The sequence below is a fragment of the Leptonychotes weddellii genome, chromosome 11 (genome assembly GCF_054177405.1).
Source record: "Leptonychotes weddellii isolate Sample4059 chromosome 11, ASM5417740v2, whole genome shotgun sequence".
Taxonomy (NCBI): domain Eukaryota; kingdom Metazoa; phylum Chordata; class Mammalia; order Carnivora; family Phocidae; genus Leptonychotes; species Leptonychotes weddellii.
Genome location: NC_138379.1, coordinates 10307079 through 10328517, shown reverse-complemented (window position 1 = coordinate 10328517; position 21439 = coordinate 10307079). Strand labels below are relative to the sequence as shown.

Below are 21439 nucleotides of genomic sequence, written 5' to 3'. Positions count from 1 at the left end.
CTCTTTTCCCTTTTTATCTATTAAATTGTCTTCCAGGTCACCAATTCTTTCTTCTGCCTCACTTACCTTAGCTGTTAGATTATCTAGATTAGATTGGATCTCATTGATAGCATTTTTAAGTTCTGCCAATTCAGCTTTCATTTCTGCCCTTAGAGACTCTATGTTGCCATTAATTGATTTCTCCATTCTAGCTATTGTCTTCACAATTGCCAGCCTGAATTCCATCTCCAACATCTTGGTTATATCTGCATCCATTTATAAATCTGTGGCATAAGTCATAATCTCTGAGTCTTTCCTATTTTGGGGGTTCCTCCTCCTAGTCATTCTGTTGATTGGTGGTTGAGGGAATGTACAGAGTCCAAATTATTGACCACAACCCAAGCAAGATGCACCTGTTTTCTAGGGACCTTAGGGTCGCTGGCCTCTTGTTTTCCCAGCCTGTCTTTTGGGGGAGTGGTCTATTTCGCTGTTACTCAGGCAGCCCTGTTTGGGCAGAGTTGCCCTGCCCCCCTGTGGCAGGGGATGGGCTCACTATGAACTGCTTTTTGGGGCTTTTGTTCTCTGGTGGCTTTCCCTGGCAGCTTTTTGTGTCTCTTCCAAGAGTCAGAGCAGAAGAGACAGTTTACAACCCTCTGCCTCAGAGCAGAGAGATTGCAATCTGTTCTTCAGTGAGCTCTCCAGGCCACAGTCTCTCTGTTTCTGTCTGTGCTGCTATAAACTGCAGTCCTGGGTTGTGCGCTCCTCTACAGTGTTCCCAGCCCTGCCTCCAGGTCGGGGCACATCTCTGCCTTTTGTGCTTCTAAAACCGCCAGCCGCCCCCAGTTCGCACGCATGGCCCCACTGCTCCAGTTTCTGTCTAAAGTCCTTTCCCTGCTGCTACTGGTCTGCAAGTCTGTGCCCTGTCCCCAGAGCAGGAGGCTGTCACTCACTGGCGGTGTAGGATCCCCACAGCCAGGCTCCCTCCTGCTGCTGTTTATCCTCTGATATCTGCCCGCGGAATCCCGGCTCCCCGCTTTGTACCTCGAAACCAACTGCTGGCGATCTTCTGTTTGTAGAGATCCAGCTCTATCTTCTTACATCTCAGGCTGATTTCTTGGGTTCTCAGAGTGGTCTGGTAGATATCTAGCTCAATTCTGGGGACCAGTTGGTACAGGGTCCCCTACTCATCCGCCATCTTTTCCCCTCCACATGTGATGCTGTTTGACAGCATTTTACCCACAGTAGAACTTTTTTTGGAAATTGGAGTCAATCCTCAGAAACCCCGCCTCTGTTCCATCAGTGAAGCTTATATAATATTCTTAAGATCAGGCAAGGAGCCTGATGCAGGACTCCATCCCAGGACCCGGGGATCATGACTGAGACAAAGGCAGACGCTTAACTGACTGAGCCATCCTGGCATCCCAAAGATTTTATTTATTTATTTGTCAGAGAGAGAGAGCATGAGGATGTTAGAGCACAAGCAGGGGGAGCAGCAGGCAGAGGGAGAAGCAAGTTCCCTGCTGAGCAAGGAGCCTGATATGGGGCTTGGTCCCAGGATCCTGGGATCGTGACCTGAGCTGAAGGCAGATGCTTAACTGACTGAGCCACCCAGATGTCCTGATTTACCATAATTCTTAAGGGCCCTAGGATTTTCAGAATGCAAATGAACACTGGCTTTAACTTAAAGTCACCAGCTACATTAGTCCCTAACAGGAGAGTCAGCCTGTCCTTTGAAGCTTTGAAGCCAGGCATTGACTTCTCTCTAGCCATGAAATTCCTAGACAGCATCTTCTTTCAATAGAAGGCTGTTTCATCTACATTGAAAATCTGTTGTTTAGTGAGGCCACCATCATTAACATCATAGCTAGATCTTGTGGATAACTTGCTGCAGATTCTCTCTCAGCACTTGCTGCTTCCCCCTGCACTTTGATGTTATGGAGACATCTTCTTTCCTCAAACCTCATTAACCAACCTCTGCTAGCTTCAGACTTTTCTTCTGAAGCTTCTTCACCTCTATCAGCCTTCATAGAATTGAAGAGAGGCCTTGCTCTGGATTAGGCTTTGATTTAAGGGAATGTTGTGGCTGGTTTAATCTTCTATCCGGACAACTAAAATTTTCTATATCAGCAATGAGGTTGTTTTGCTTTCTTATTATTCTTATTATTGTTGTGTCTCAGGGAATAGAGAGGCCCGAGGAGAAGGAGAGAGACATCAGAAGGGCAGTCAGAACACACAGCATTTAGTGATGAAGTTCATTATCTTATATGTGCACAGTTCGTGGCATCCCCCCAAAATTACAAATGTAACACCAAAGATCACTGATCACAGAGCACCATAACAAATATAATAATAATGAAAAAGCTTGAAATACTGTAAGAATTACCAAAATGTGACACAGAGACACAAAGGAAACAAATGCTGTTGGAAAATGGTGCCCATAGACTTGCTTGATGTGGGTCACCTCAAACCTTCAATTTGAAAAAACACAATATCTGCAAAGCACAACATAGTGAAGCTCAGTCAGACAAGGCACACTTGTATTCATCTACTTCTTTCTTTTCTGACTTAAAGTATAGCAACCTTCTTAAGAGTCACATGCAGGGAAAAAAAACTACCTCCCTTATAATATAACCAGAAGGATTAAATATGATATGTGCAGTCCCCACACATTAAGGGTTCCATTTACCCCCTGCTTCCAGAAAGTGTCCAATCTTTCCTCATTCATTTATTACTTCAGATCAGAGACCTGCAAGAATTTTTCATATTACATAACAAGTTACCCTTCACAAACTAAGTGCCAGATACATGTTTCTTAAGTTATTCCTTTTCCTTAAGTATATTTGCCCTCATAGTCTGATCACATTTTGATTTGTCTCACTTAAGTGGAGATGAGGTCATAAAGCAATGGTTATCTTTTTTTTTTTTTTTTAAAGTATGAGTCCCCACCTGGAAAATTGTCTCCACACCAATCCTTGCAGGTGTCCCCAGGAACAAATGAAGAAGAGCAGACTCCTAGAGGATGAAATTTCCCTCTGATGCTGTCAGTTCGGCAGGGTTTTGCAGACTGCGTTTAGGTTTGTCTCCTTCAGAAATTACTGAGCAGAGGCCATATAGTGGACCTTGCATGTAAGCAAAAAAATCTGAGTGTCAGCTCTTGTGAAATGCAGCCCTTCTTCTCTGGAACTCTTGTTGAGGGAGCTAGCTCTGCTAGAGTGAGAGGCTGGCCATGTGCCACGTGAATTTCTTTTTCCAAAACACCAGGTTGCTCTTTGCCCCAACCAGCCCTGCCATAATTCTGCAATCCTAAAGCTGTGTGATACCAAAAGACCAGGTACCAGGAGGGGCATGTTGCGTTCCCATTCTCAAGTACCTGCAATGAGAGCAAGGTGATAGGAAAGATAGGGATGAGGTCTGATTTGCAGAATCTGGTGTCTTTTCTTACACATACACAGAAAAGAAAATATTTGCATGGAGTGACTAGAGTTGTTAGGATCCTCCTTTTTAAGGATAAGCTGTGCCCTCTCCCTTGCCCATTTTGAAGGTGTGGTTAAACATCCCAGTGACTCAATGTGGGCACTTCTTAGTCTCACTATTATGGAGGAGGACACTGAGGCTCAGTGTGGCTGAATTAGATAGAATTTAAACCCAGAGCCTTTTCACTCTGAAGTGCCCACTACCCCAACATTATCACAGTCTTAGCACTTGCTTTCCCATTCTCAGGAAAGAAAGGATGGTTCATAGAAAAGATACTTTGAGTCTCAGCTTCTCTGTGTAAAACAACCAAGAAGGGAAGCTTGACACTCTCTGGGTCCTTGTCCTCATCACATTCATCCTTATTCACTGGGTTAGTGGTTGGTTTCATTATAATGGGAAGAAGAGTCATTCCCATCAGAGGAGCAGGGACAGAAGTGACTAGTGTTGAGAGAGAAAGTTGAAAAACTTGTGTGCTCCTCCAGTCTATGGACCAGCAGAGCACAGGTCTGCACATATTTCTCTCTGTCCTTTCTAGGAGTCTTGATTCCTAGAATACTAATTCTTAATTTTATCTCCTAAGGTTGAAATCATTACAATCATTCCTTATTCTTTCTCCAAGGCCAAAGGCCACTGAAACTGCTCTGTCCCTATCAGCAGAGTGGGCACCTTGGTCCCTGTAGAGTCCACATCTCACAAAGGCTGACTATAACAAAAGAGTAGTGTCCCCTGTGCCCCAGCCCCCGACACCAGAACCCTGATTCTCTGTCTCCTTCAGCCTTAACACTCAGTCAGTCAAGATTTGTGTCTCTACCACCTGTATCTTAAACTAGTCTTTTAACCTCTCTGGGTGGTTTCCTCAGCTGACAAAAATGTTGTATCAGGTAACCAAAAATTTTTCATGCTCTTCCTTGACTCTGTGGTTATTATCCTTGCTCTGTTATATGAAATAACAGTTATAAATCTTCTCACACACTTTGGGGTCAAATACAAGGAGAAAGGTTCAGGAGCAGTGGCATTAGTTCTATCTATGTGTTTTCCTCTGGGTGCTGGGTGCAGGTCCAGGTAATGATGATAGAAGCTGCATTGCATAGTGGCTCAGAGGGAGGATGATGGGGCCAAACCAACAGGGTTGAGATCCTGACTGCACCACTTTCCTACTAGATGACCTAGGACAAATTATTTCCTCTTTCCATGGTTCTGCTCTTGTATCTAGAGAAAGGAGTAAATAATGGCACTTACTTTGCAGGGTTTTGAGGAAATATTAAGTCCTTCCCCTGTTCTGCCATAAGTGAGTCTGTGTTTCCTTTCTTACCGAAGAGGTGCCCTTCCTTAATTGGAATTCCAGCTGGTGGGTTGCCTTGTGCCTGCAGATCCTTAATGAGTTCCAGAAGAAGTATGATTTTAGTTTATCCAGCCTTCTCTTATCATTAGTGTGGGAACAATGCTTTTTCCAGCTTTCCAAACCCTAAATATAAGCAGAAATGAGATTACATCTTTTCTTCATTTAGATATACATAATTATAATGGCTTAGACAATAATTGCTCAAAGAAGTTCCTGATACATGGTAAGCATATATAAATGCTTTATTAAATAAAGAAAGGATAATTGAATATAATGCATTATGCATGTACAGATATTTAGTGGAAATAATTCTTTTCTGGTGTTCTGGGTTTAGTACTTTTCCATAAGGCTCATATTGATGAAATGACAGAGAGAAACATTTCTTTAAAAGTTTCTACTGGGGGGAGAGGGGAGGAGCAAGATGGCAGAGGAGTAGGAGACCTAAATTTCCTCTGGTCCCAGGAATTCAGCTAGATAGGAATCAAACCATTCTGAACATCTACGAACTCAACAGGAGATTGAAGAAAAGAATAGCAGCAACTCTCTGAACAGAAAAGCGACCACTTTCTGGAAGGTAGGACATACAGAGAAGTGAATCCGAGGTGATATTCAGGAAGATAGCGTGGGCCTCCATCAGCCGCTACCATCAAGTGATAGAGCAGCAGAGCACAAAGTCGGAACTTTTAGTAGTCGGCTTTGCTGAGGGACGTCGCTCCAGTGGCTAAGCGGGGGTTGGAACACTCGCTGGGACAGTGTGGTCTCAGGACCCTCAGGGTCACAGAAAGACTGGGGGTGCCTGAGTGTGGCAAAGCTCCCAGGTATCGAAGCAGGGAAGCCAGCTGCAGAGACAGAGCCAAGGAGTGGGCTCTCAGCTCGGGGTTGCCATAAACTGTGATCCGTGGCACAGTCGGGCCACTGCTCCTCCAGCAGGGACCCAACAAGCGGCAGATCCGGGGAGACTCCCCTGCCTTAAAAAAAAAAAAAAGAAGTGAAACTCATAGAAACAGGGAATAGAAAAGTGGTTGCCAGGAGCTGTGGGGTAGGGGAAATAGGGAGACGTTGGTAAAAGGATACAAACATTCAGCTATCGGATGAGTAAGATCTGAGGAACTAATGTAAAACATGGTGACTGTAGTTAACAGTATTATGTAATTGAAATTTGCTGAGGGAGTAGAACTTAAATGTTCACACACACGTGATAAATATGTGAGGTGTTGGGTATGTTCATTAACTAGATAGGAGGAGCTCTTTCACAGTGTGGATATCAAGTCACCATTATATACACTTTAAATATCTTAAAACTTTGCCAATTATACTTCAGTCGAGCTGGAAAAAAGAAAATTACAAACCTACAGAAAAATTGCAAGATGATATAATTAGAACTTGTCTATTCTTCACCTGGATTTATCTATTAAGATTTGGACACATTTGCTTTATATACAATTACATGTATAATTACTTTTAATATTTTTTGTTATATCTTTTTTAAAATATTTTATTTATTTATTTGACAGAGAGAGAGCGAGAGCAGGAACACAAGCAGGGGTAGTGGGAGAGGGAGAAGCAGGCCTCCCGCCTGTCAGGGAGCCCGATGCGGGGCTCGATCCCAGGACTCCGGGATCATGACCCGAGCTGAAGGCAGATGCCTAACGACTGAGCCACCCAGGTGCCCCTTTTTGCTATATCTTTTAAAAGTAATACATTTCACAACTTTTTCCCCTTAAATATTTCAGGGTGGTCAAATAAATAAAATCTTTAAAAAAATATTTCAGGGTCTATATTTTATGTTTTTTTAAATTATTTTTTAAAAAGATTTTTATTTATTTGACAGAGAGAGAGCGCACACAAGCAGGGGTGAGCAGCAGGCAGAGGGAGAGGGAGAAGCAGGCTTCCCACAGAGTGGGGAGCCCGATGTGGGGCTTGATCCCAGGACCCTGGGATCATGACCTGAGCCAAAGGCAGACGCTTAACGACTGAGGCACCCAGGCGCCCCTATAAATAACTTTTAAATGAGACAATAAAATTCACAAGGAGACTAAGTAAATAAAGAATGTCAATAAATCCCAGAAGAACTGCATTAAGATGAGGACAGAAAACCCTGGGGTTTGTGGTTTAGATGGCAAAAACCATCAAGCTATTATATACAGTAGGAGAACCTTCTCTTTCCTCTCCGGACCATGTCCATCTCCCTTAAATATTTTCTACAGTGATGGTGAGCAAGACCATCTACACAAAAACATAGGATAGCCTAATGAATAATATAGAAGAATAAATGTGTAGATTATATATCTACAGAGGGAACATTATAAGGAAACCAACCTCTATAATAAAACAGTGCTGCATGTCATGGTTAAAGAAAAAAGACTCAGTAAAATTGAGGAAGAACTTAACATTACTTTTAAATAGCCTTTGTAAAGTTAGGTAACTTATGAAGACAGCATCCATATTCCCCTTCCTGCTGCACACCAGGAGGCAGTGTGTCAATCTCATGCATGACATGTAATCCTGTCTTTCCAACTGGTATCATGAGGAATCTTCTTCTCTCTCTGAGTGTCATGAGGTCTCCTATAACTACTTTAGTGACACAGTATCCCTCCTCCCTTGTTGACCACAGGGATGTCTTAGAGAGGGATCTTAGCTTGTACACCTATGGATGTGATGGCTTGTTAGTTTGGTGTGTTAAGGAAATAGACTGTGATGGTCTACAATCTTGGTATGGAGAGCTCTTCCCCTCTTCCTTCTGGCAATTCAGATATACTAAAAAGTCTTAAATTCCAAGTCTCTTGTTTTTTCATGCCTTCCCAAAACAGTATCTGGATTCAGCTAGATAGTAGGTCCAGAAAAAGGATATAAAACACAATCTTTTCTATTATTGTTGCAGGCATCATAAATGAGAGAAAGAGGCAGAAAGAAAACTTGGGCCCCCAGTTTGGGTCTCAGAGGTTTCTAATATTTAAGGACAGGCTAGGACACATATCCTCTCACTATGGAACATCTAGCCAGCTCTAACATTTGATAATAGGACCAAGATTGCAGAATTGGTTAATGTCGATGTTAATTTCAGGGACTTTGGGGGTGCCTTAAAAATGGTTCAAGATGAGAAGTGCAGCAACTGTGCTATTGCTGAGTGGTGGAGATGGAGGATGTGATTCTAAATATGGGGCCACAAAGGACAGAAAGGTAGGTGGCAGTGTGGGGAAAATGATCCTTCAAGTAGAATTTCAAATAACTCTGGTGAATGTCCTTGCCAGGCATTTCTTGGTTTATGTCTTTCTGTGTTATTATATATCCTAGCTGAAAATATTCTTTCCTTTGCTATAAACCAATTTGGCTTTCAATAGTCAGCATGTTTAATAGGGATCATGAAAAGGGGTAATTTGTGTCTGCCTAGTAATTCAACTGGTGTCCATACTGGGACTCTAGCCAATAAAAATGTATATTTCCTTTTCCTGACACTGACATTTCTGGCACAAGGACTACTGAACTTATATACGTGGTAAGTGCTAGATTTGTACCCAATTATTTTGAATCCAATTTATAAATTATACTCTGGACATCTTATAGCTTGGTCTCACCCAATTTGCTAACCATTCCCTGCCTGCCCCTCCCCCCCACCTTATAAAGATAATCTTCAGTCCATATTGCACCTATCCTGGTGCTTAATACTAAAATTTACAACTTATGTTTTTGGAGTGCTTAATATGTGCCAGACATTTTCCCAATTTGTTTATATTTTCTCATTCATTTGATTTGTGCAATACACCTATAATTTGGGAACTGTCATTTTCCCTCATTTTAAAGATGAGAATTCTGTGACACAGAGATCTTAAATAATTTCCCCCACTTTATAGAGCCAACAAAAGGCAGATCTGCGATTTTCATTCAGAGTCCAGCTCCACAGTATGTACTTTTAATCACTACACTACACTGCTCCACCCCCAGTGTTTATATAATATTATTGATGTGTTTTGTTTTATATTAATAGGTGATTACTAGAATGTAAGCTCCTCAAGGGATCTATGTTTCATTCAGTATGTGTCCAAATTCCTAGAATAGACCCTGGCACACAGTAGGAACTTTAGTATTCCATATTAAGTAAAGGTTGTGTAAATGTGATATATTAGTACAATTGAATATTTGTCATTTGATATATATTGATCTCTTTATATACTGATCTATAAATATACACACACACATATATAGAGAGATCTATAAACATATTCACAAATATATATATAGATTCATCTATTATCTATAGACCTATAGACAGACTGTTTGTGCCCACTATCCCCTCTCAATGTCTTCCAACTGATGGACCCTCTAGTTTAACTTCCACAATCAAACACAAAATTTGTTTATAGCAGGGTGATTATCAGGAAGGAAATTGACCCTTTTCAAGAAAGATAACACTGTTCTCACTCTCTTGGGGTTTCTGTGAGGAAAAATGTTACCACTAGTCAGTCTTTCTCTTAAGAACACCCTGAGGATCATATACACCTGATATCATATATTTATGTGCATAATATGTTAACATGATTATTAAACAGAGATCAAAGGGCTACTAGTGAAAGATTCACTTCACAACACCTAAGGAAGAGATAGGACACACTTTGGTCAGTAAATAAAGGGGGTCAGGAGTGATGTCACCAAGATGGTGGGATGTGAGGCTCTTGACTTTCTCTCCTCCCAGGGACACGCTCAGAGGGGGCATTTCCCTCTGAGAGAAATCCAGAAACTTGCAGAGCAACTTGTACACATTAGGTGAATGAGAAGAGAGTCACAATGAAATGGATAGGAAGGGCTAAGATATGCTTGCCATAAACCCCACCCCAGCACAGCACCTTACAATTGGTAGGGAACCCCCAACTCCCAGTTTCTTCCTGAGAAGCAAAGGGTTAGACCACATATATAGTACCCAGTTTTAAGGCTACCACCCAAGGGATGGGCCCCCAAATCACCTTTCTCTGAGAGCCAGTGTGGCTTGACATACATGAATCTCACAGGGCCACATCAAACAAAGAAGCAGTTTTAAAATGGGTGCATGAGCATTTTTTTTTTTTTTGCAGCTATCCCTTCCAGGCTCAGCACAGAAGGAGCAGGCAAAATGCCATCTCCCAGTTTCTCCCTGGAAAGGATTTGACCGTATACTTTCCCAGCTGCTGCCTTAGGTTCTGGCTTCTAATCAACTCACATGTGGGAGCTCACTGGGATATTCCCAGCAACCTAAAAGAGCTGGTGGATATATCTTCTGCTTTCTCTCCTGGGATAACTGCAGTAATAAAACAAAGGCTCCAGCTCCTTCCTGAAAGGAGTTTGTCTACAAATCTACTACCTCATCATCTTCTCTCTATCCTTTTTTTTTTAGCACCTCATCTTCTAGGGCTGTCCTTTGAGGGACTGACTTCTAAATTACCTACCTTTGGGAACCAGTGAGGTTCAGCATTCATGAATCCCTCAGGAACACACAAAATAAAGAGGTAGCTTTTACAAAAGCTTTCCCAGAGGCTATCCCCTCTGGCTTAGCACAGAGTAAGTAGGCAAAAACACCCAGTTCCCAGTTTCTCTCTGATAGGGGCTAGATTGTAATATCTTGACTTTTCCAGGTGCTGCCTGGATGTTGGGCTTCTAATTAGCTTGCATTGGAAGCTGAAGGGGCTGGCACATAATAGCTCTCTGGGAGCCTAAACAGGCATGTGGGTAATTCCCATGCTGTTGGGACACCAACAGATCTTGACATACCCTAATCTCCTGGGAACCACAAAAAGCAAAGACAGTGGTTTGTGCAAACACAGAGGCTTGAGGAAAATAAAGGCTCAGGTCAAGCTTATTGACAAAGATTATTTCCTACATGAGGCAAGTCTGTCAAGATTGGGAGACATGGCTGTTTTATCTAATGTGCAAAAACCAGTACAGAGAGTTAAGGAAAATAAAGAACAGAGGAATATGTTCCAAACAAACAAACAAACAAACAAAAAACCCAATCTTAATGAAACATAGATAAGTAATTTACCTGACAGAGAGTTTCAAATAATGGTCATAAAGATGCTCACCAAGGTCAGGAAAGCAGTGCATGAACAAAGTGAGCATTTCAATAAAAAGACAGAATATATTTTAAAAGTACCAAACAAATCACAATAACTAAACTGAAAAATTCAATAGAGTGGTTCAACAATAGACAAGATCAGATGGAGAAAAGGATCAGCAAACTCAAAGATAGGTCAGTGGAAATAATCTAATCAGAGGAGCAAAAATAAAAAAATAAAAAGTGAAAATAGCTTAACCAATTTATGGAACACAATCAAGTGGACCAATATACCTATTATAGATGTCCCAGAAGGAGAAAAGAGAGAGAATAGCACAGAAATGTGTCCAAAATAATAATGGCTAAAAACTTCCCAAACTTGGGGAAAGAAATAGACACTAAAATCCAGGAAACCCAAAGAGAACCAAAAAAAAAATTTTTTTAATCCAAAGAGACCCACACCAAGACACATTATAATTTAATTGTTAAAGAAAAAGTTACTTTTACATAGAAGGAAACCCTAATAAGACTACAAGCAGATTTTTTTCAGCAGAAACCTTGCATGCTTGAAGGGAGTGGAATGATATATTCAAAGTGCTGAAAGAAAAACAACTGCCAGCCAAGAACTGCTTTACCCATGAAAGTTTCCTTCAGAACTTGAGGGGAGATAGATTTTCCCAGGCAAACAAAAGCTGAAGGAGTTCATTACCACTAGAGCAGCCTTACAACAAATGTTAAAAGAATTTCCTCAAGTTGAAAGATATTCAGTACAGATGGAAACCAAAAGAGAGTAGGAGTAGTTTTACTATATCAGGCCAAATAGACTTTAAGTCAAAACTATAGCAAGAAAGAAAGGTCATTATATAATGATAAAAAGGTCAATTTATTCAAAGAATATAACACTTAAAAATGTATATGTACCAAACAATGGAGTGCCTAAATATATAAAGCAGATATTTACAGATCTGAAATGAGAGATAGAAAACAATAAAAATAATAGTAAGGGACTTCAATATTCCACTTTCAACAATGAATAGATCACCCAGGCAGATAATCAGGAAAGAAACATTGGATTGTAGCTACCTATTAGACCAAATGGACCTAACAGATACATACACACATTCCATGATACAGTAACTGAGTACACATTTTTCTTAAGGGCACATGGAACATTCTCCAGGATAGGTTATATATTAGACCACAAAACAAGTCTTAACAAATTTTAAAAGATTGGAATCATACCCAGCATCTTCTCTGACCACAGTGACATACAACTAGAAATCAGTAACAAAGACAAAAACTGGAAAATACACAAATATTTGGAGATTAAATAATATGTTCCTGAACAACAGTGAGTCAAAAAATTAAAAATTTTTTCAGACAAATGAAAAAGGAAACACTATATGCCAAAATGTATACGATGCAGCAAAAGCAATTCAAAGATAAAAGTTTATGATGATAAATGCTTAACTTAAGAGAAAAAGATCTCAATCTAATCTCACACCTCAAAAAATTAAAAAAGAAGAAATAGGCACAAAATTAGTAAAAAGAAGAAAACTACTTGAGCATAAATATATAAAATAGAGACTAAAAAATAATAGAAAAGATAAAAGAGACTAAGGGATTTTTAAAAAATTTTTTTATTGTTATGTTAATCCCCATACATTACATCATTAGTTTTAGATGTAGTGTTCCATGATTCATTGTTTGTGCATAACACCCAATGCTCCATGCAGAACGTGCCCTCCTCAATACCCATCACCAGGCTAACCCATCCTCCCACCCCCCTCCCCTCTAGAACCCTCAGTTTGTTTTTCAGAGTGAGACTAAGGGATTTTTTAAGGATAAACAAAATTGATTAACTTTTAGGTAGACCAACTAAGAAAAAAAGAGAAAAGACTCAAATGAATAAGACCAGACATGAAAGAAGAGAGATTACAAATGATGACACAAAAATGAAAAGAATCACAAGAGACCACCATGAACAATTATTAACCAACAAATAGGATAACCTAGAAGAGATTGATAAATTCTTAGAAACATGGGGCGCCTGGGTGGCTCAGTCATTAAGTGTCTGCCATCAGCTCAGGTCATAGCCTCAGGGACCTGGGATCGAGCCCCACATCGGGCTCCCTGCTCAGCGGGGAGCCTGCTTCTCCCTCTCCCACTCCCCGTGCTTGTGTTCCGTCTCTCGCTGTGTCTCTCTCTGTCAAATAAATAAAATCTTTAAAAAAAAATTCTTAGAAACATGGAACCTATAAAAACTAAATTATAAAGAAGTATAAAATCTGATCAAACCAATTACTAGTAAGGAAGCTGAATAATCAAAAACTCCCAACAAAGAAAAGCTCAAGACCAGAGGACTTCATTGGTGAATTCTACCAAACATTTAAAGAAGAATTAATGCAAACCTTTCTCAAACCCTTCGAAAAAATTAAAGAGGAGGGTACACTTCCAAACTCATTTTATATGGCCGACATCACCCTGATACCAAAGTTAGACAAGGACACACAAGAAAACTAAAGATCAGTGTCCCTGATGAACATAGATGCAAAAATACTCAACAAAATACTAGCAAGCCACATTCAACAACACTTTAGAAGAATCATACACCATGAGCAAGTGGATTTTATCCCTGTATATTAGCCCACAGCTAACATCATATTCAATGGTGAAAAGCTGAAAACTTTTCCTCTAAGATTAGGAAAAAGAGATGTCTACTCTTGCCACTTATCTTCAACATAGCACTGCAGGTTGGGAAAAGAGGTAAAAGCCATCCAAGTAAGAAAGAAGTGAAATTGTGTCTACTGGTGACATTATCTTATGTATAGAAAACCCTAAAGATTCTACCCCCCCCCCAAAAAAACCCTACTAAAACTAAGAAACAAATCAGTAGAGTTGCAGAATACAAAGTCAGGACACAAAAATGAGTTGATTTCTAGACTCTAACGATGAATTATCAGAAAGAGAAATTAAGAAAGTCCCATTTATAGTAACAACAAAAAGAATAAAATGCTTAGGAATAGTTTTAAACAGGGAGGTCAAAGATCTGTACACTGAAAACTATAAAACATTAATGAAAGAAATTTAAGAAGACACACATAAATGGAAAAGGATTCTATGTTCATGGACTGAAAAAATTAATATTGTGCAGATGTCCATTCTACGAAAAGCAATCCTTATCAAGGCAATCCTTATCAAAATTCCAATAGAAATAGAAAAAACAATCCTAAAATTTGTATGGAACCACGAAAGACCCCAAATAGCCAAAAAGATTCTGGGAAAGAAGAAGAAAGCAGGAGACATTATACTTCCTGACTTCTATGTTAGAAAACTATAATAATCAAAATAGTGTAATATTGGCATAAAAGCAGACACATAGATTACTGGAAGAGAGTAGAGAGCCCAGAAATAAACCCATGCATATATGGTCAGGTAATTTTCAACAAAAGTTCCAGAAATACATAATAAAGAAATGACAGTCTCTTCAATATATGGTGTTGGGGAACCTGGATATCCACATGCAAAAGAATGAAATTAGACCACTACCTTACACTATACACAAAATCAACTCAAAATGAATTAAAGACATACACATAAGACCAGAAACCATAAAACTCCCAGAAGAAGACTTAGGGGAAAAACTCCTTGACATTGGTGTTGGTAACATTTTTTTGGATTTGACACCAAAAGCAAACACAGTAAAAACAAAAATTAATGAGTGGGACTACATCAAACTAAAAAGTTTCTGCACAGCAAAGGAAACCATCAACAAAATAAAAAGGCATAGTATGAAATGGGAGAAAATATTTGAAAACTATATATCTAATGAGAGATTAATATCCAAAATATATAAGGAACTCATATAGCTCAAGAGCAAAATAAAACAAAACCCCATATAATCCAACCAAAAAATGAGCAGAGGACCTGAAAAGACATTTTTTCTGAAGAAGACACACAAATGGCCAATAGGTACATGAAAAGATGCTCATCACTAACCATCAGGATAGGCAAATCAAAACCACAGTGAGATATTACCTTCACCTGTCAGGGTTTGTGTTACCAAAAAGACAAGAGATAACGAGGCTAGCAAGGATGTGGAGAAAAGGGAACCTTTGTGCACTGTTGGTAGGAATGTAAATCATTACAGCCACTATCGAAAACAGTGTGGAGGTTCTTCAAGAAATTAAAAATAGAACTTCAGTATGATTCAGCAGTCCTACTTCTGGGTATATAGATCCAAAGGAAATGAAATCACTTCCTAGGAAAGATTTCTGCATTCCCACATTCACCACATTGTTCACAACAGCCAACTCATGGAAACAAGCTAAGTGTCCATTGACAGATGAATGGATAAAAATGATGTGATGCAAACACACACACACACACACACACACACAATGGAATATTATTCATCCATAAAATAACAAGGAAATCCTGCCATTTGTGACAGCATGGATGAATCTGGAGGGCATTATATTAGTGAAATGAGCCAGACAGATAAAGACAAATACTATGGTATCACTTATATGTGGAACCTCAAAAAAAAAAAAAAAAAGTCGAACTCATAGAAATATGAGTGGTTTCTATGAGTTCGAAAAATGGTGGTTGCCAGGGGCTGGGATGTGGATGGCATAGGGAGAGGCTGGTAAAAGTGTTCAAACTTTCAGTCTTAAGATGAGTTAAGTGCTAAGGACCTAATATATAGCATGGTGATTATTGTTGATAATTCTGTAATGTGTCACTAAAATTTGCTAAGAGATTAGATCTTTTTTTAAAATTTTTATTGTTATGTTAATCACTTATACATTACATCATTAGTTTTTGATGTAATGTTCCATGACTCATTGTTTGTGTATAGCACCCAGTGCTCCATGCAGAACGTGCCCTCTTTAATACCCATCACCAGGCTAACACATCCTCCCACCCCCCTCCCCTCTAGAACCCTCAGTTTGTTTTTTAGAGTCCATCGTCGCTAAGAGATTAGATCTTAAGTGTTCTCTCACACACACACAAAAGTAAGTATATGAAATAATGAAAGTATTAACTTGGTTGCGGGAGGCCTTTCACAATGTATATGTGTATATATGTATATATTACCACGTTTTGTACTTTAAATATATTACAATTTCATTTGTCAATTATACCTCAGTGAAGCTAGTTGAGGGTGGGGGGGGAGAGGGAGGGTAAAGAAAAGAGAGAGGATAATTACACTATACCCTTAAGATAATGCCACATCTTGGCAAAAGTGTCGGGATATGCTCATTAGCAATACTCCGCTTGTAAGATAGGAGTTCCAGGAGAAGCATTAGGGCAGAATGCAGCTGAATAGTGTCACTGAGATCCAGAAGTGTAGGAAACTGAACAAGACCAGGGTCCACTACAGGAAGGTCTGGCCATGCCAGGTCTGCTGGACCCAAAGGGAAGTCCATGAGTGGTTTAAGAGCAGGGACTGTGTGATTCTGTTGACCATTTGTACTGCTTCCCAGAGCCCAGACAACACGTACCACTTTACTGCTAATTACAATTTATTCTTTCTCTCTGCCCACCCATCCACTCTTCCTGCCACATCAGCCCACCCAACACTGTTTTGTGTTCAGGGCTGCTTCACAGGGGCACACAGTGCCACTGGTTCCAGTCACAGGGCAAGGTGATATGATTCAGACTGTGACTCATTTTCTGTATGATTTTGTTGGTTACAAATGTATGGTAATAGGTAGGGTAGTCAAGTTTGTCCAGAGCATGGATGTGAACATCCATGAGATAGGAGATGAGACCCTTGTTCCGGTACTCAGGCAGAGTACCCCCCATCCGTATCTCGTCTGTCTGGTCCATCAGGCTCCAAGACACAGGGGTCCCCTGGGGCCCCAGCAGGCAGAAGGTGGGGAAGTTCTGGATACAGCGCTCGATGAATCTCTGGCTCCTGTCATTGCCACCGAAATGCCAGAATTTATTCACCAAGGCAGCATGAGTAACATCCATTGAGGAGAGTTTAAACATCTCTTGGTTGCTGTTGAGAACAAGGGAAAAGAACACCCCGTAATATCACACATACTGCGGAGTATTATATTTGTTTTCCCCAAAACTGTCTTCAGACAATGCAAATTGGAGCACAGTAAAGGCATAGATTCTGTAGCCAGATTGCCTGAATTCACAATATTTTTATAAAATGGAGGTATTAACACAGTTGTGATATTAGTAGCACCCCTAAATAGCATAAGAGCTATCACATGATAAGTACCTAGGATTGTGCCACACGAAAAATAAGAATTACACAAAAATAAAGCATTATTTTTGTCAACATTGCTGTTACTCTCCACTGAAGATGGGAGAATTGATAACATTCCTGTTCTACACATAAGAATAGGTAAGCAGAAAATAAGCAAGTGCCTCAAAGCATACGCTAGCAAGCTATAAAGCCAGAACTTGGTATCTTGTAATCCTGGAATCTTTGGATTCTCCTTGGCCACTGTGGGAGAGCTGAAGTCCAGGGAGAGGCAGGGATGTGGAGTGCAGGCAGCCCCCGCCTTACAGAACATTGAAGTCTGAAGGCTGCTGCAGTGGTGGAGAAGTGTTGGGGAGGTGACCTGGAAAGAGCCCACAATGTGGAAACAGGAAATGTAGACATGAGCCCCAGTTATGCCCTTAACCATCCACGTGACCCGAACAAGCTGTTTCATCAACTGGACCTGTTTTCCATCAGGAAGATGGGGATAATGTCTCCTACCTTCTCTATCTCATGGGATGGACAAGACAATCAAATGAGATTTTAGATTTGGATGTGTCTTTCAGATGTAAGGTGCAATACAGTGTGAATAAGGCTTTTCCAGGCATATTAACACACAAGAGGGCCATAGGATTGGACGTCTCCAGATCAAATCCCTGTATCAGTTTTAATTCTATTCAGGCATAAGTGGAGGGAAATATATAATATGTTTAAATTCTTTTTATTGGAAAACTTTTGTTCTGAGAAGTAAATTCATTGCATATTTATGAGGCATCTACTTTGTTTTCTGTTCTGGCTACTGAAAACTTATTGGTGAACAATATAAGGAGTGTCCCCTGATCTTGTGGAGTTTGAATTGTTGCAAGGGAAGAATCAAACAACAAATAGGTCAATAAATACACAAAAAAGCTGATTTCGGATAGTGATAAGTGCACTGAGGAAAATAAAAATTGGGTTTTGTGATGAAGAATTATGGGAAGGGGTGGTTTTAGGTTGCTCTGAGGAGAACTCTCTAAGGAAATGATATTTGAGAATATGAATGGCAAGAAAGAAGCAACTATGCAAAGATCAGAGGGAAGGACATTTTAGGGAAGAACAGATGCAATGATCCAAAGGTATGTGTGAGTGTATGAAATCAAGTCACAGAAAAAAGGCCAAAGCTGCTGGTAGGAGGAAGCAAGAGGGACAAGATGAAGTCCAAGAGATGGTGGATTGCAGGTCTCATAGGACCCTAAATGTCTGTAATGGGCATGTGAGCTGAAAAAAAACAAAACAACACTGATGACTTTTAAGTGATTGACTTTTAAGTGAATTGATATAATCCATGTACAAAAGGATCATCCTGGAAATTGATTGGAGGGAGGCAAGAGTGAACATAAGGAAAGAAGTTGGGAGGCCACTTCCATACAGAAAGATGAGAGTAATGCAGAGTATCTTTTTTCAAACTCACATGATTTTGCGTCTGCCAGATTTAAGAGGTAAGTTCTTTGCCTCCAGCAAGGAAGGGAGCAGTTTACTTGCTGTCTCGGGCAACATATACATAATGCCTTGTTTTTGCTTGACCTTGACCAATTTAGCAGCTGCAAGATTTTGTATCACTTCGTTCAGGCTGGACTGCGAACCTAGACAGGGGTAAGGTAAGGTGAGAAATAATTGCCCGTGTAGATGCTACAGAAGCTTGCTGGTGGAAATATACAGAATTTAAAGTCAGGCAGTATTGCTTCTGGTGTTGCCTTTAACCATGTGACCATGCCCAAGTCACTCTCGTATGCAAGCAGATAATACTAGACATCCTGACTATATCACTGTGAAATCAGTGGAGAAATGGTATCTTAAAAATAGTAGCCAACCTTGAGTGTGCACATAATTCATGCCCACGTATTGGTCTAATACCACATTTAATTCTTCCACTGACCCTATGTTTTAGGTACTTTTACTACCCTCATTTTTTTTTACATATGAGGAAACTGAATAATAGATAAGTTACATCACTTGCTCAAATCACAAAGCAAGTAACAGGAAGAGCAAGGATGCCACCCTAGAGAATCTGACTCTGGAGGGCATGCTCACACCCATGGTTGTTCTTGTGACCTGGAGGTTCTCCCTGGCACAAGGAACTGTCATTCTTATTCTAGGAATGGAAGGCCAGAGGGGGAGCTCTGCTTGCACACCTAATCACACTAAGGGACCCTGAATATGTCTGCAAAATATATCATGAATCCTCAGCTAACAAGAAATTCCATTACTCACAGTTACTTGTGTCAAGGCTATAGTTTGCAATGTTTGAATTCTATTCCACTGAAGAGGGGGTAGCAGCTGATGCAAAGAATGAACATCAAGCTGAGTGGGGTTTCGTAGAGCTTCCTACCCCTACAAAGGCTGTAGGGGAATGTTCTCAGGATGAAAAGTGACCCTGCAGTTGTAGCCATGAACAGTCACAGAAGCCAGCACACATCCCAGATCCCTTACTTACTTTGGATTTGCAAATGTTGTTTCCAGTTGATGATACCTGATGCACCAAGGAATTCTTGACAGTTTTGGGGGTTCTTAGTATAAACTTGGTAGGTGTTGGTGTAGTGATCAAAATCATCTGTCATTTCCTGTTTGGTTAGGTAATGTGGAATAAATAAAATTGAATATGCCCAGTGATTAGAATACTTGGCCTTTGTATTTCATTATACTGTGCTATTTTATAAACTTATAAATATTGATATTTTTTCTTGATGTATTCTCATTATTCCTGAATCATTTACATCATGAGAGCAAGTCAGGGATTTAATCAATTATTCAATTTATGGTTAAGAAAAACTTGCTAAACTAGATATTTATATGTTGTGTTATAATTTCAAGTCAACCAAATGTGCACTGGTTTAGAAAGCATTCTTCTATAATTCTGTAATCCTCAGGAGAAAGAAATTACTGTCAAAGGCAAGCTTCCATTGCAAGAGTAAATCTTATTCTATTTAAAAGAGTCTCAAAAAAAAAAAAAAGAGTCTCAGAACATATGGATTATAAACATAACAATATTGAAATTGACACAGGTAACCTTGTATTGGAATTTTCACTTTTATGTGATATAGCTACACAAAATAAAGACACATGATGTCCTTATTTTTTCTTTTAAATTGTTTATTTAAGTGCAATCAATATACAACATTATATTAGTTCCAGGTGTACAATACAATGACTCAACACTTCTATACATTACTCAGTGCTCATCATGATAAATGCACTCTTAATCCTCTTCACCTACTTCACCCATTCCCCCCACCCCCACCCCCCGCCTCTGGCAACCACCAGTTTTTTTTCCTGTATTTAAGAATCGATTTTTTGTCCCTTTTTTCTTTGTTTGTTCATTTGTTTTGTTTCTTAAATTCCACATATGAGTGAAATCATGTGGTATTTGTCTTTCTCTGACTGACTTATTTAACATTATACCCTCTAAGTCCATTCACATTGTTGTAAATGACAAGGTTTCATTCTTTTTAATGGCTGAGTAATATTTCATTATATATATATGTATATATAATATATCCATACATATATAAAAAACACTTTTTCTTTATCCATTCATATATTGGTGGAGAATTGGATTACTTCAATATCTTGGTTATTGTAATAATCCTGCAATAAACATAGGGGCACATATATCTTTTCAAATTATTATTTTCACTTACTTTGGGTAAATACCCAATAGTAGAATTATTGGATCATATGGTAATTTAATTTTTAAGTTTTTGAGGAACCTCCTTATTGTTTCCGTAGAGACTGCACTAATATACATTCCCAACAGTGTCCAAGGGTTCCTTTTGTTCCACAACCTCATCAACACTTACTTCCTGTGTTTTTCATTTGAGCCATTCTGATAGGTATAAAGTGATATCTAATTGTGGTTTTAATTTGCATTTCCCTGATGATTAGTGATATTGAGCATCTTTCATTGTGTCTGTTGGCCATCTGTATGTCTTCTTTGGATAAATGTCCGTTCAGGTCCTCTGCCTATTTTTTAATTGGGTTATTTGTTTTTTTGGTGTTGAGTTGTATAAGTTCTTCATATATTTTGGATATTAACCCCTTATTGGACACATGATGTCTTTAAAATGTAAACCACGGAAGACATGAACAGACACTTCTCAAAAGAAGACATACAAATGGCTAACAGACACGTGAAAAAATGTTCATCATCATTAGCCATCAGGGAAATTCAAATCAAAACCACATTGAGATACCAATTGACAAGGCAAGAAACAACAAATGTTGGAGAGGTTGTGGAGAAAGGGGAACCCTCTTACACTGTTGGTGGGAATGCAAGTTGGTACAGCCACTTTGGAAAACAATGTGGAGGTTCCTCAAAAAATTATAAATAGAGCTACCCTACGACCCAGAAATTGCACTC

The 21439-nt window shown here is 39.5% G+C and overlaps 2 protein-coding genes and 1 non-coding gene across 5 annotated transcripts in view; 1 reads left to right on the top strand and 2 right to left on the bottom strand.

The window, feature by feature from the left end:
- The window catches only part of LOC102749519 (glycine N-acyltransferase), a 17750-nt gene extending 16547 nt beyond the window's left edge, over nucleotides 1-1203 (bottom strand). The window contains exon 1 of the mRNA XM_081798048.1: nucleotides 1021-1203. The gene's annotated coding sequence lies outside the window, so the exon portion shown is untranslated. The remainder of the gene's footprint in view (nucleotides 1-1020) is intronic.
- Nucleotides 1-21439, top strand: part of LOC102738344 (uncharacterized) — an 80808-nt gene that overhangs the window by 26086 nt on the left and 33283 nt on the right. The window lies entirely within an intron of this gene.
- Nucleotides 15689-21439, bottom strand: part of LOC102738630 (glycine N-phenylacetyltransferase-like) — a 21641-nt gene continuing 15890 nt past the window's right edge. Inside the window, exons 4-6 of the mRNA XM_081798046.1 lie at nucleotides 19517-19643; nucleotides 18494-18665; nucleotides 15689-16827 (exon numbers count right to left, since the gene is read on the bottom strand). Of these exons, the coding sequence (XP_081654172.1) occupies nucleotides 16425-16827; nucleotides 18494-18665; nucleotides 19517-19643 (702 nt within the window). The 3' untranslated portion in view covers nucleotides 15689-16424. The remainder of the gene's footprint in view (nucleotides 16828-18493; nucleotides 18666-19516; nucleotides 19644-21439) is intronic.